The sequence below is a fragment of the Convolutriloba macropyga genome, chromosome 5 (genome assembly GCF_964194025.1).
Source record: "Convolutriloba macropyga chromosome 5, txConMacr16.3, whole genome shotgun sequence".
NCBI lineage: Eukaryota > Metazoa > Xenacoelomorpha > Acoela > Convolutidae > Convolutriloba > Convolutriloba macropyga.
This window is the reverse complement of record NC_134472.1, coordinates 63,132,838-63,148,217: the sequence shown is the minus strand read 5'-3', so window position 1 is coordinate 63,148,217 and position 15,380 is coordinate 63,132,838. Positions and strand designations below refer to the sequence as shown.

Below are 15,380 nucleotides of genomic sequence, written 5' to 3'. Positions count from 1 at the left end.
GTCATTGTGTGCTCTGGCTAGCCGCGTTTGCAGTTGTTATTGGTCATTGTTTGGCAGGAAGGTAAGTCAGGGAGAGTAAGAAAGAACAAGTAAGTTAAAGAATTAAAAAGAAATAAATTGAAACAAGCTAAAATTAGAAGAAGGGCTGAGCATCAATCAGATTTGTCTGTTTACTGGAATTGAAAATTGAATTGAAAGGATTGAATTGAATTGAAATGATTTGAGTTGAATTGAATTGAATTGAGTTGAATTCAATGGAATTGAATTGAAATGAATTGGATTGAAATGAAAGTTGTATTGGATTTTTCATACGTTGAGAAATCGTTAAATCAGGTGCTCATTGATTTTCAATCAGTAAAAAGATGAGAAGCTTGATCGTCAGGTAGTTTACCCAACCAGAAATTCCAAGTTGCTTTTGCAATTGTTTTTTGGGCATTGCCCTTTCTGTTCTATTAGAGGAAGAATGGATTCAATTTTGTTCTTTTCTGCGCGCTTCTTTTGCCAGTCGTATCTGAATGTTTTTTTATAGTAGGTGAGTTATATTCTACATGCAAGTTTTGCACACTATACCATCGAGGTTTCCTCAAACAAATTCTCAGTGCTCTGTTTCGCGATTTTTGCATGATAGAGATAAACGTTTGCAATGGATTGAGCCAGCAAGCGTTTGCATATAGGAGTAAAGGCCAAATCCTGGACTGGTACAGCAGACGTAAACTTTCCTGCTCAACATTGAGGTTGCTTAGACGACACAGCTGGAAGATTTGTTTGTTTGCTCTGGCTGTGATGTCTTTTAAATGTTGATTCCAGTTTAGGTATGGCGTCAAGGTTATTCCCAAGAACTTGGTGGTTTTTGTTTCTTTAATTTGTTTTCCGTTGATGTTTAGGCTGATTCTTGTCTGTCTTTTCGCAGGGTTTTTGAATAGCAAGTACTTTGTTTTGGCGGGATTTATTTTAATTTTCAGCCTATCACACCACTTTATGAGTGTGTTAAGTGAAGCTTGGAGTTTGCTTTGTATTAATTGACTGATTTTTGACCTGTAAAAAATGCAATGTCATCTGCGAACTGAGATATTTCTACTGAAGTTTCTGGAATGTTAGCGAAATAAATAAGGAACAATATGGGCGCCACAACGCTACCCTGGGGGACCCCGGCTGTTGGTGAGATTTTCTCGCTTCTTGTTTTCTTGATTTTAACGTAAACCTTTATTTGTGAGAGGAAAGGAAATTCACCCATTTGATTATTTTGTTTTGTATTCTGTTTTTTTTTAAGTTTGTCAATCAAACCTAATCTCCAGACTGCATCAAAAGCTTTCTCTACATCGAGGCAGACGAGTCCCACCATTTCTGATCACTGGTATGCTTCATTTTTACGCTGAGTCAAAACAAGGAGTTTATCGGTTGTGCATCTGTTTGCTCTGTATGCACTTTGTTGTGGTCCAAAGACTTGGTTTGCTTCACAGTTGTCGAGGATGAGATTTTCAACAACATTTTCACAGACCTTTGCAATGCAAGTGGTAATGCTAATTGATCTGTAATTTTCTGCTTTCTTCTTGTCTTTTTGAGGTTTTGGAAGCACTTGTTTGCACTTGTTGATTATACAAAAACTGTAAGATATGATGTCAACAAAGAAAGATTCCTTACAGCTGCTTTATAAGATTTATCAAAAATTATATTGATTCTATAAATCACAGATTCTGAATTCTGTTGCAGACGGTTAGCACCACGGGATTTTTACTTAACCCAATCTACTTGACAAGCAGCTATTATTCTCTAGCACTGCAAAAAATAGTTACCCACATTGGATTGGATTACTTTATAGAAAAGTTAACTATCACAAACAATTCGTAAGCCACTGTTTTCAACCTTGCTGTATCCTAACCGATTGCTCATTTCTGCCAAAGTCGTTCAACCAAAAGATGATACAATCAAATTAACTATTAATAGAGACCTGACAATCGCTACCAAATTCTTTGAACGGTCATTGGACGTATCTAAAAACTATTGAGAACGCCAACTGTGCTTCATTTTTAGTGACTCAAAACTGAAAAACTGCTATTCAGTAATTTTAAAATTGAAAGCGTTACTTTTGTAAAACATCTCGAAGCATACATTGTTTCCATTAAATCCAGTACAGCTTTTAAATAGTGCAGCACAACTCATAAATACAGTACAGCTTTTCATTCAGAAGTAATTTACACTGATCAATTCTTTTTCTAAAGTTTTTAATAACAACTGTTTTTCATCACTGGAAAAACATATCACGCGCTGTTAAATCATAATTTCATCGGAAATAATACGATAATACAACAGCTCTTGTAATTTCAAATCGAAACATCAAGTTCTTGCAATTAACTTTGTCTTGGATTACATGTTTTTCTGAAAATCTTACATGTTCATGATTTTCTGCAGCTTACAAACAATCAACTACCAGTTACGCTTCATCCAATTATCAAAACCACTTTGTTTCAGCCAAAAAGTAACATCCTCAGCTCTGAAACACTTCATATTAAAAATTGGTTCAATTTTTATCGAAAGTTGGCTTGCGTTTCAATTCAAAGAAACTAGCCATATGTCAAGTCCAACTTCAGTCGAAAAACAAAACTCGATACGTTCTTTTCAGCCGTGATCTCTACATGTTAAACTATATGCCCCGCCTTATTGGCTATTGGCTATTTGGGGCACTTTTTCGAGATGTAAATTAAACAAATAAGCACTTTTTTGAAAAACAATACTAAAACTGAAAAATTGATTAGCTTTAATACATGTTCAGTTGAAATAAGTTTCTGAAAACTTGTTGTTTGTGTGTACATTTCATTGCATATTGCAGTATATTTCATTTAAGCAAAAATTAATTTGAGCTCCTCCTCGTTCCAGTCAGACCTAGCTCGATTCAGAGCAATTCGTTTCACGTGCGCAAGGACCGTCCTGTTATCCCACCGCCAGTCTAATCCCTCAAATGACCATTGGTCTGTATTTGTGGTAGTGGATATACTCGCCCAATTATAGCCAGCATTGGTGCACAATTGGCTATGTTCACTTTTGGTATCAAACTCAGATTTGACGAGAGAGTAGCAAAAGCCGCGCTTCAAAACATCTTCGACAAACTTCGGTTGTCGACGGCGATTGTCATAGTTAAAATGAAGTGCGCAACGCGGCTTTGGAAATGTCATTTCTTGAGTGATTCCAATGATCTGTTTAAAATGGTTGTCCCTGGCAGAAATTGCTTCTAAGTGCCAGTTGTATTCATCATTTTTAAGTTTCCATAATTGCTGATGCATTGAGTTAAATTGGCTGTAATACCCTTTTGTTCTCAATCCACGAAAAAAATCGTCAAAATTTTTAAATTCCGGGTGATGTTTCAACATATTTGAGCGAATATCTTTGAGGTGAGAAGTTTTCACGACTACGGGGAAATAATTCATAGTTCGCATGACTTCTACGTCCGAGTTATCTGTCCAGCGCGTTGTCTTCTCAACACCTTTCCAAAATCCGTCTGATATATGGTTGGATCTTCCCCAAACATGTGGTCTCCCCTTTTCGTCAAAAATGTCCTCAAGTAAAACATGATTTGTTATGAAAGTGTCATCGTCAAGGAATCCGACATACTCCGAGTTTGTAAAGTTATCAGCCCAGAACATAATTAGTTGCTGTCTATCGTGGCCGCCTCCAGATATATGTCTAGGAATGAAGTTAAACTTAACTTCAACAGACTTTGCGTTCTCTTCCATTGACTTTTTGAGTCGTTCTGCGAAAGGGTCTCTAGTCGCAGGCGGTAATTCTTGGTCGACTAAAAATAGCAATTTCAGAAGAGGTTTGGGCCAGAAAAACTTCAAACTTCGAAGTAGTAGCTTGTTCAATTCGCCCTCGCCGCCGGGGTGAACGGGCACAAACAGATTCAAATCTGGCCATTTGGATTGCAAGTAATACTGTTTTGCCAATTGGGGAAACTTGTAACCATAATCCATTAACGATCTGATCCAAGTTTGAAAGTGGTAAACGTCGCCAATTTTTATGTAGTCATGCTCGTACAGACTAATGATTAGGGATTCAAAATGACATTCCAATGAGTATGTACAGTCAGAAGTAAAATTGTATTTCAAATATTCGACTAATTTTCCACTTTTCAGGTAAAGATCTCTTTCAGATTCAAAATCGGCCAGGTAGTTGTGTACATTTCGATATTGTACAACTTGAGCGTGTGTGAAAACTACTTTGTAACCTAAATTTTTCAGTAGTTTTTGTCCCAAATATGATCTCCATATATCGGACACTCTTCCATGAACAGTGACTGGTAAAAATAACATAAAAAATGCTTCGTAAGTGAAGAGAGTAGCTTGTGCATTGAAGGGGGCAAAAGCACTGTCGGGCACAAGAAGAGACTGTTTGTTTTGAACTGGTTCAAAATCGAAGGGCAAGTTTTGAGTAAGACGATAAATAGCATCAACGTCTGGATCGTGATTAGCAAGAGATTGATAAACAGCTATTTTATTTTTAGCAATTGTAGTCTTTTCTACTCGGTAGGCATCCGCCTGACATTCGCTTGCTTTTATGTCGACTAAGGGAAGCCCTCTGGGCCACGAACTCAACTGCCCAGCTCCCATCAGAGGCATTGGGTTGAAGGAGTTGCAGGCCAGTTTATCATTTTTACTGACAGCTTGCAAAACTGTTGTATCAACCACTGCGTCATCTGAATTTGGCTCCATAATTTGGGCTGGAGTAGACAACAAGGAATTATCATCGTCAAAATCCCAAATTAGTTGGGCCCCGCTGGCAATCGCGTACAAGTAACCCAGGTTTTTTCTACCAAAGTGGTTCCAGGGCAGTTTCGCACTCAATTTGACGCCCTCAGTTGCCAGTCGCTCCTGATCTTGGGCACTGAGATATATGACACGTCCTGTTTTTCCTTCATTTACTGTATAGTTCTCGAGACCCTTCCTGTCGCCCACAATAACCATGCACCACTCGGGGGGCAGAGTCATTTGAACTTTGACAGCTTCTGAGACTTCAAATATTGTAGTTGTTACACTCCATTTCTTGCATTCTAATCGTTCGTGAGCCCACTTGGGCCTATATGTCAGGACTATTTTGTCAAAAGTATAGGCTATACGAAGAACAATGATGTTAGTACCCAAGATGACCGGTACGACCGACTCGTCACATAGCTTTTTTCAACAATTTTTGCAAGAAATTACTATAAATTAACATTGCCTAACAGCAATAATAACCCGGGTCAAGGGGTCAGCAGCTGTAAGCGGATATTATTGTAAAAAATCCGCTGAATATGGCGAATTTATTTAAAATTTGTGCTGATTGCGCTGAATATTGATAACTAGGTGCTGAATCCGCTGGAAAAAATATTTCAGCACAATTCAGCACATTTCTTACAGAAAGTCATCATTTGATTCACAGCTTTTCTTCCAAATTAAGCGGATTCAGCGCATTTCTTAAATAATTTCAACACGTTTACAAAATTTCAGCAGCTTCTCAGCACCTTTCTCACATATTATCAGCACTTGTGAAAATTTCAATTTCAGCGGATTCAGCGCCATTCTGACTTAGTTTCAACCATTCTTTTAATAAAATTTCAGCAGCTTCTCAGCACTTTTCTTACATATTTTCAGCACTTCTGAAGATTTCAATTTCAGCGGATTTAGCGCTCTTCTTACCATTCTTACATAAATTTTGAAACCAGTGCAAACTTAAGAGTGTAGTCACGCTAGTGGCTTCTAAATCTTGCGTGCTTTTTTTCTGCCTATTATACAAAACGAGAACTTAGCCTGTTGTCAAATTTTGCGCTCAGAAATTTCTCAATTGTGAAATAAACAAAAAATGCTTATCAACTTTGCCAAGGTCTTGTTCAATTAAATGGAGAACCAACGTAGCAGTTTAATCACGCAAGTGATTTCTAAAACTGGAAATCTTTTTTGGGCTGAGAAATTTCTAATAGGGCTGAAGTTACTAAAGAAATTTGCTGAGATGTGCAGAAAATATTTGAGAAAACTGCTGAATGGCGCGAAAAATTGTGCGGAAAAGAGGAAAAGTGTTAAAATTTTGTAAAAATGCATACAGGCGCAGAATTTAGGTAAGAAAAGTGCTGAATAGTGCGAAAAGTGTGCAGGGAACTCGCTGAAAAGTGAGGAATTTATATAACATATTTGCCGAATTTATGTAAGAAATGCGCTGACATTCGCTCAAAAAAATTTTTCAGTGGAAAAATCTTAAATTTTATTCCACTCAATGTGCTAAAAAGTGCTGAAATCATGAAACAAAGACGCAAATTAGGCGAATTCAGCAAATCAGGCAGATTTTTATGTAAGAATTTATGTAAGATGGATCCACCGTTTTTCAATATAAATCAAGAAAACTTAAAAAAAACACTATTAAATAACAGCATCAGAGAGATCACTAATGGACCAAAGAGATCCGTTCTCAGGGGAATATCACTTATCAAATGAAGTTCAAAAAATGTCTATTTTTTGGTATGCAAAAAGTTCCTTATCTGACAAAAATTGTTCGATTTCTTTAAATGAAATTTCATTTTTAATCTCACCTATGTAAAGGAAAACAACCTCACTCACGAAGAAATCATGGATATGGATAGCGACAAGTGTGCACGAAACAATCACAAGATTCAGCGTTAGGGTACATTTTGTTCGGTTGTCAATTTCAATCATTTCTCATTCCGAATTGCGTGAGCTTTTCTCCATTTTGTTTCCTATACTCTTATCTATTTTTAACCTGAGTAACCTGAGACACATTACGTCGCCGATCCTACAAACTCAGCAGAGTGTGCAGTTGCAAACACGAGTGACGAAATTTTGTCACCTATTCTCGCGTGGGAGAGAATTGGTTAAATTTTGGACAACAGTGGCAAAGTTGCGGACAATTCTTACAAAATTCAGTCACTGATTTTGTAAAAATAATGTTTTTATGTCATAAATGTCCGTAGTTTTTGAGCACGTGTACCGTCTTCAATGTCCGCAATTTTTAGCATGTTTTTTCCGTTTCAATTTAATGCTTGCATTTGATACTGATTTGCGGGCATCGATTATTTTACGAATGACAAAACCCAGGACAAAAATTAGTCAGTTTTGTTAAAAAAATTTCACAGTTAAACCAAAGTCTGCAAAAAATAAACTGCAATTAAAATACAGCTGTATCTAAGTTATTTTAGCTTATCGAACAGTGAATTGGACTCAGTGGCGATCGTTTTAACGGCAACAAAAACCAATTGGAAAATAATGACTTTTTGACTTTTTGATCATTTGCGTCACATTATTTTAAAACAAATCACTCACTGTTCTTTTTTTCATAGCTAAAAGTAGCCATTGAATCATTGAATATATAAATAAAAACCATTATTGGTGTTTATTGATAGAAGAAATAAGAGGTAAAGAAATCTGATGAAAAATAAATGATAAAACTTACCTGAAAGCTAAAAATTCCTTAAACTTTCTTTTTTTTACTTCTGTTGTTCAGCATGATACTGATTCTGTTCAGTTTTTGACCAGTTGCCTTGTCTTACTTGTTTATTTGTCATTAAGCACTGAAATTTTAATCAAATCTTTCATTAGTTTGATAAACTTGCCTCACATTTATTTGTATAATGATTAACATGACTAACATGCTATTTAAATAGTGGGATTTGTCAGATAGCGCTTTTTTAGATCCAACCAACAAAATTCGAAATACATACACACACACATATATATATATATATATATATATATATATATATATATATTATTACAATCGATATCGATATAAAAGAAAGTTTTTACTGAGAAATTTTATACGAAATATCCCTCATGGTTCATCCGTCATTTTATAGTAGTAATTTCTCTGTTAGTGTTATTTTACCAACTTTTTCATTTAGAATATGTCCCTACGCTTTATGGACGATAATTTCTTTCTTTCTTAAACAAAAATTGAAGCACTTGAAACATTTTAAACAATTCAGCTAACTTATATCTGTAAGCCGCGGATAAATTTGAGATTACAATTGCGGATAATAAAGACTTTGATAGTAATGACAATAATTTTGCGGATAATTAAGACGCGGATAATAGTGATATAGATGTTACGGATCCAAATTTCTGGAGAAAAGTAACTCAAATCTAAGCATCTTTTTTGCGTGTCACCAAACTCCGCAATCACGGACTCAATTAGACAAAATATTTCCTATTTTGGGTAAATTTGCGATGACCAACCTCACTGTCACTGTTGTCGCGAAAACTCCTAACGCGAAAAATGCGGCGAACGCCTAATCTGTTGTCGCAATAATGCCTAATCTTAAAATGCGGGGAACGGGCAATGCTGATATCAGCAAACCAATTTGCTTGATCAAAATGTAGGATTGGCGACGTATTGCAAAAGAATCTCTTTTTGTTCCTCTAACCTGTGATCATTGTTATCTCAAATTACTTTCCTTACTCATCAAAATTGTGTCACAATCTCTTATATATACAAACTGATACAATTTACTAATTTTTATGGTATTATTACCAAAATTAAACCAATTCCACAAAACTTCCTTAGTAATTTCATAAGCCAAGGTTTGCATTTAGACGTGCTTGTCGTGACAAAAGCTTTTGCATTTAGACTGACATGATCATAGCTCTGAATCAGTTGTGATATAATACTTGCATTTAGACGCGCCCAGTACTGATTATGTTATGGCGATAGGTCCGGGTATGTTCAAATTTAGTTCAAATTTGCTTAAAACTACCCCTTTCTCAAGAATACAGTATCAAATTGCCAAAATGAAAGAAAGCCGAATTGGTGATTAAGTTTAAAACAACCCTCTAGTTGCTAATTGTGGATTAAAAAGACAGTTATTGGTTTTGCCATTATTAAGCATTATTTACAACAACAATTAAGACTTTGAATTTGGTATCAAGCAATTACTATTAATGTTCGGCATTTAAATTAGGCTAATTTCATGCTCAAAATGTTTTCGTTTCCACAAAACTCAAAATTTGTTTGCAGTTTGCTTTGTCGGACTTTGGTCACGTAGTGCAAAAGGAGAGACAAGAAGAATGATATTTAATCCTATAAATCTGATAGTAGAGCTGAAAAAACTTTGACCTCTCTTTAAGATCACTGCCACCGTTCAAAAACCAGTAACCATGAGTTTTAACTGCTGTGGAAAAATTTGATTTTGTGCTAGTTAAACGTTTTTTTCTTTCCTTTATTGGATCTCAAAATTACAATGAAAAAGAAAATGTAAACCATCAAACTAGTTTTTGTTGATGAATTTCTGAGCAAAAACAGTATCGCTTAATGAGCGAATTGCCCTCGAATGATTGAGGTGACGAATGGTTGATTGTAATCCAAGTTGTTTCAACCCTCGGTGTATATGGGAGGGTGAGGGAGAAGGGTTGTATTGATGCAATAACTTAACTAAGGGTCTTGAGGGTTTAAATTTTGATAGCACAAACGGAAAAGATGGCACAAACGGACGGGTTTAAATTTTGATAGCACAAACCGGGGCTGCACAAACGGAAAAGATGCCAATTTTGATTTCAAAAAAGCTAAATACTTGTAACCCTGAATCGCATATAGCCTATACTGTACTTTTGTGGCGCCTGTTGAGGATATATCCATCTTCTGAAAATTTGATTCTATTTCGAGGAAAAGATTGTACTTTTGCTCCCTGGAAAAGCGTCCCGGATGTCGCAGTGCCCAACTGGGGTACTGTGGTGGCTGAGAGAGGTAAAGAGGGATATTTTCCCCATATCTGAAGAAAGCCCTTGCTGTGAGGATAAACAAGAATAATTATCAAAATTGACGTGACTAATATTACAAAAAAAACTGTTTTAAGATTTCCCATCTTTGGAACTATGTGTGATCAATATGATCACTTGATGCTGAAGCGAAGACTTACGCAAACAAAGCTTTAATTTTTAATGCATACCATTGATACGTTCAAGCCTTTTAACGAGTTGAGTGAATCACAGCCAAGATATCACGGTCCTTTGTAACGTTCACTTTAATTGCTGGTAACAATAATTCAAAGTCCAAGAAGAAGTGCGTAAACAAGCTTCAACGATAGTCGAACACTTCAGCATATGCTGTAGTTTTGAGTCAGAAATCTCACAAAACCACTAAAGAATATTCATTACACGAGTTAGTTGAGTAACGCTGGTTAAAAAATGCAAGTAAAGAACAATACATTGTTTTATTGCTGGTGTACTGTGTTATTCAGAATATAAAATTGGATGTTTTTTAGCCACAATAACTGATGCTAGATGGCAACTGTGACAAACTGATAAACAAAAAAAAACAAAGCATGGATATAATTTGAGTAAAAGATTTTATATGAAAGAATAAAAACATCAAATATATAAATTTTCGTTCCCCAGACTGTTATATCACGTTTGACGTATTTCGAAAGTTTAATAAAACAGCAATGGTTCTTGTTCTGTTTTTAAGTATCTGCTAAATTGAGTACATAAGAGATTGTTGAAATCATTTTGTAATTTAGTATATATGTAAATCAATATCTATATAACAATTCCAAAGTAGGGACGTTTTATTTTTTGTCTGATAGTTTTTACAAGATCTTTTTATTTTAGAATAGGACTTCTTCAATCAAATAAGCATTCGGTCAAATCAATAATGGATCAATATAAAATCAATCTGAGCTTAGCGATCAAATGATTTTTTTAATTGAAATCAGATAGTAAGAAAGGTGAGTTTTTGTAAACAATAGATATGAAAAATTTGCAACAGCTTTTCTCTTCTGCCGTTAAAGAGCAATATTCAAAAAACGGTGAAACCTTTAAACTATTTGGTAGCGATTGAAACACCTGCTGTGCAATAAGGACTAGTTGATAAAGATGTGAAACAGTTTCATTCCCAGAGAGAAACAACTTGTGATTGAAACAGTGCAATGAAAATGAGAGTATTGGGACGAGGATTATATTAAAAAGCGTAGCCAGCCTATTGAAGTTCCAATGCATTTACACATAATTAACTGTTTAACTATTTATTAGATTTTCATTGAATAAATAAAAATAAGTGGAAATTTAATTCGCATGGTTCCAACGTACGTTTCTTTAGAAATGGTGGAATATTTACGCCAGGCTTGCTTTTTTTCGTCTGACCAAATGGAAATTTTTCTATACGCATACAAGAAAGTGGTACTGTGCGAAATCTCTTGAAACAACATGACATTTTTCTAGCAGTTTCAATATATTCAGTTACGAAAATTGCTCTTATTACTGATACCGGTGATTCTACTTAATAAAATATTTATAATTTTGTTTTCATAAATTTTTTTGTTCATTCTCTTTAAATTAAAATTTACTAACAAAAGTGGACGCAAATTTCTCAAATATATGAAGGCAAATTTTCCCCAAAAATGATCAGTAGCGTCAATAACAAAAGCACCAGCGAAAAAGTAAAAAAAAATGCTATTGAAGGACTTAAACAATTACAGAAGTTTGTTTATTCAGAATTTAAGTTATTTCGTTGTGTTGTTTTGATGAATTACTTTTTCACTGATAATTGTCCGGATATTTTAGTGTTTTATGTAGAGAAACCACGTGTTGGAATATGATCAAATAAAAATCAAAGTTGCAAAAAGGATGCAATATTAAAAAGTTTGCAATTTTGGTTTATATCACTTTCATAAAAACAAGCGTCAATCGAGTCGTTTCTTTTCATCTAGTTCCCATAATGTTTTACTTTTGCTGATGAGATTGCATTTTAAAGTTGGTAACATTTTAATCAAGAAAATGAAAAAAAATTGAAGAAGATCAATATTTTTGTCTACGATGTTTATTAGAAAAAAAACAAAAAGCCTAACTCATAAACTTCAAAGCTCTCATCTTCAAACATGAATTCAATAACACTGAACTACTCCTCCAATCACTCATCTTTATTACCAATGATATTTGTTCCAACCACTCTTGAGGGGGTAGGAGCTATATACTCAAAGGGGATTTTGTTCAGTCAATTTTGACCGATTGATATATTCATCGTTTGAGAGTTGTCAGTGGTATCATTGAAAACCCGTCAAGCGTAGAAAATGGAATTAAAAAAATTTTTTTTTAAATTTCACTTTCTGGAGCGAGTTATCGATGTTTAACTTTTTGAGAATATCAGACAGAGTTGAGTTATTTTTATTTGCATCTTCCGGAATTCGGCCTAAAATTCCGTCAATTTTGCTATAATATGTTGAAATTGTTAAGAATATTGTTCATCTTTTTTTTAAAGACAAAAAATTTTTCTGAATTGATATTTTCGACAAAAAATTAGGCTAATTATTTCAAAATTCAGCCTTTTTCATCAAAAATAGCACGAAATAAGCCTCTTTAGTCCACTTTGATTAATTTTGCCGGAAGTACACACCAAGAAATTAGTAATACAATTGTTTTGAAATCCAAAAGAAGCTAGTCCTATTTTCATTTCCGTTGAGACTAGTCTGTAATTAAATGTGCCGTACTTTACTCGATGATTGCCAAAAAGGCAGCATTTTTTTAACTAACAGATTATCTATATCTATAATGAAGAAAAATTATGTGTTCTGAAAAAACGCACAAAATCAGCAGGGCTTCTTTTTGACCACCTTTGGACTGTTACAATCCAAAAATAATTCGGATTGCAATTTGGTCAACTTTTAGCTTAGTGTCAGCAAAGAAAAAAAGCTGAACTAAAAATTTCTTTCTACTGAAATAAAATTTAATCTGTATTGCGGTTTTATGCGTTAAGTTATTCTTTTCTGGCTCTGATAATACTAGATTTTATTTTTTTCGTTTTTAGGCATTTGCCCATTTTACATGATTTTTTTCATTTTGTAACATTATCAAATTTTTCAGAGTTCTCATATCATATTATTGGTGTTCAAATTCACGGACAATTGTACATACTAAAAACTTTAAAGGCATAGATTAATTGAACTTTTACGTTACTTTAACTGACATTTTTTGTCTTTTTAGTCAAATAAAGTTTCCAGGATAATGAAGTTTTTCATTTACTTTTTATGTAAGAATTGATGAGCCGATTTTGTGGCTTGGTTAGATAGCCGATGGCTTTTTTGACTTTGAAAACAATTGTTTAAAAAGAAAAACACCTTTTAACGTCGCAATTTTGTTCTTTTTATTCTCTCTTTGTTACCTAGTCTCGCTAAATACAGGTCAGATAAGAAGTTTTTGTTGTCAAGCGAAACTTTCACAAGAGATTTTTGGCGTTCTTTTTGTAGACATAAGACCTACTTTGAAAAATTGAAAGTTTCAAGGGCTTCCTTTGGACAAGTTAACGAACCTATTTAACTATTTAATTTTGTAGTCATTTTTCATGACATTGGAAATATTTTTTGTTCAAAAAAGAGAAAAATTTAATGTAACGTTGCACTTTTTTTCTTTTTTGTCTGCTTGTTACCTAGTCTCATTAGGAAGAGGTCACATACCATATAATTGGTGTTCGAAGAAAGTGCAATTGAACATGTTTTGAGGGGCAAAATATGTTCTCACGGCTTCGACAGCGTTTTTTGGCAAGTTTTAATTGAAGTTCTGATTGTTGTCTCTATTTGTTGTTCTTTTTGTAACTGCATAAAAATTTTAATGGTAACAGGTTTTAAAGCGCTCTAATCAGATACCTGTGGGATGTTTTCAGTTGTTTTCTAATGGCTTTCTATGGGCTTTAAAAATATAAGCAAATTTTTTAAATTTAATGTTTTTGTTCTTCTTTGTCTAATTGTTACCGAGCTTTATTATAATTTGGTCCCAAATCTTTCTAGTGAGGTACAAGTTATGTTGTTTAGTTTCAGTTTTATCTGAGGCTATTGTTATTAAGCTGATTTTACTATTAACTTTTTTAAAATGGACGTAAATCTTTGATGTAATTAATGTTTGTTCTTGTGGTTTGATTTTGCTGTTCACCTCGACTCGCTTTGTAATTAATGGCAGATCTCATCTATCTTATGGGGCATTTTTAACTCCACTGATTTGTTCACTTTGGAGGCAATCTTTTTTTCATACGCCATTTTTTTGTGAAAAATACTAAAGTTTTGAGGGATTTTATAATTATGCCAAAATTGTGGATGAGCGGGGTCGGAACATTATGTGCAACTGGACTTTAACGAGCCTCCTTAATGCTTTTTGTCATTATTTTTGCTTTTCTTTGACCTGTTGTCAAACTTGTGAATTTGCTGTCCTCAACTAAACGATGTGAATTAATGCTGCGAATCAAACTGCTGTTAATCAATCAAACAATAAACTTTTGACAGAATTGTTCATCGTAATTTTACGTTTAATTCAAGAAAATATCAACCAAAAATTGCTGGCAGACAAAATTTTTCCGTAAATAAAAACAACCTCTTTGAAATACACAAACACACTATTCTGATTAACCACATCAAATAAAGATATTTGTTAAAAATATTTAAACGAAGCTTCGTCCCAAATTTTATGTTTCAGTCTGAACGACACAGACTCAGGCAACTAGAAAGAAAGATTTCAGTTGTTTTTTTTAACAATCATATAAAGTCTTTTGACCATTTGGGGTTTGAGATTAAAAATATCAAAACTCGTTATTTTGGAAAAAAATGTGGCAACACTGTCGTCAAATTGTCTTGCGTAAAACCATTGTCTTTTTTCATTACTTAGATTTATAAGTTCCGCTCAGTTAAGATTTTATATAGAGGTTTGGAAAAATATATTAGTTATTCTAATCAAAAGGCTAGAGGAAAAAATACAAGGATACTCGGCAAAACGCAATCGCACATAAAATTCTGACGCCTCTGCTCATCCACAATTTTGGCACAATTGTCTACCAATTGAGGAACAGATAGAAAACCCCCAAAAATTCAAGTATTTTACAAAAGAGTGGTGTATTAACCAATAGATAACCACCAAAACAAATAACTCAATGGAGTAAAAAATGACGCATTAGATTGATGAGATCTGCCGTTATCAAGAAGGGCGACTCAAGACTAACAACAGAATCAAACAACAACAAACATTATTTACATCCCATACATGAACATTTTTAAAAAAAAAACTTTATAATTAAGTTACAAATGCATCAGATACAACATAACTTGTACTTCACTAGAAAACATATGCGACCGGTCCATGACAAGGGTTGGGGAACAATTAGACATAAAAACCAAAACAGTAACGTATAAAAAATGGCCTATATTTAAAAAAAGTTAGTTTCAAAGTAATGAAAACCACTAGAAGTTAACTGAAAATATCCCATAGGTTTATGATTACCTGTGGTTCTATACGAGAACATTAAGATCTGTCATTATTCTTTTCCTTATGAGGTTACAAAAAAAGCCACAAACAGTCAAAAAACAAAAATTCAAAACTTCAAAACGTGACAGAAAACGCCGCGAAACGTAAAGCCATTTTTTGTCCTTCAAAATATCT

At 34.1% G+C, this 15,380-nt stretch overlaps 1 protein-coding gene across 1 annotated transcript; it reads right to left on the bottom strand.

The window, feature by feature from the left end:
• Positions 1-2,050: 2,050 nt before the first annotated feature.
• On the bottom strand, positions 2,051-10,801 carry LOC142339536 (uncharacterized). Its single transcript, XM_075389643.1, has 2 exons — positions 9,577-10,801; positions 2,051-5,080 (listed from the first exon to the last, which is right to left on the bottom strand). Exons 1-2 carry the CDS (start codon positions 9,830-9,832, stop codon positions 2,838-2,840), a joined length of 2,499 nt encoding a protein of 832 aa, XP_075245758.1. The 5' UTR covers positions 9,833-10,801; the 3' UTR covers positions 2,051-2,837.
• Between the last annotated feature and the right edge of the window lie 4,579 nt (positions 10,802-15,380).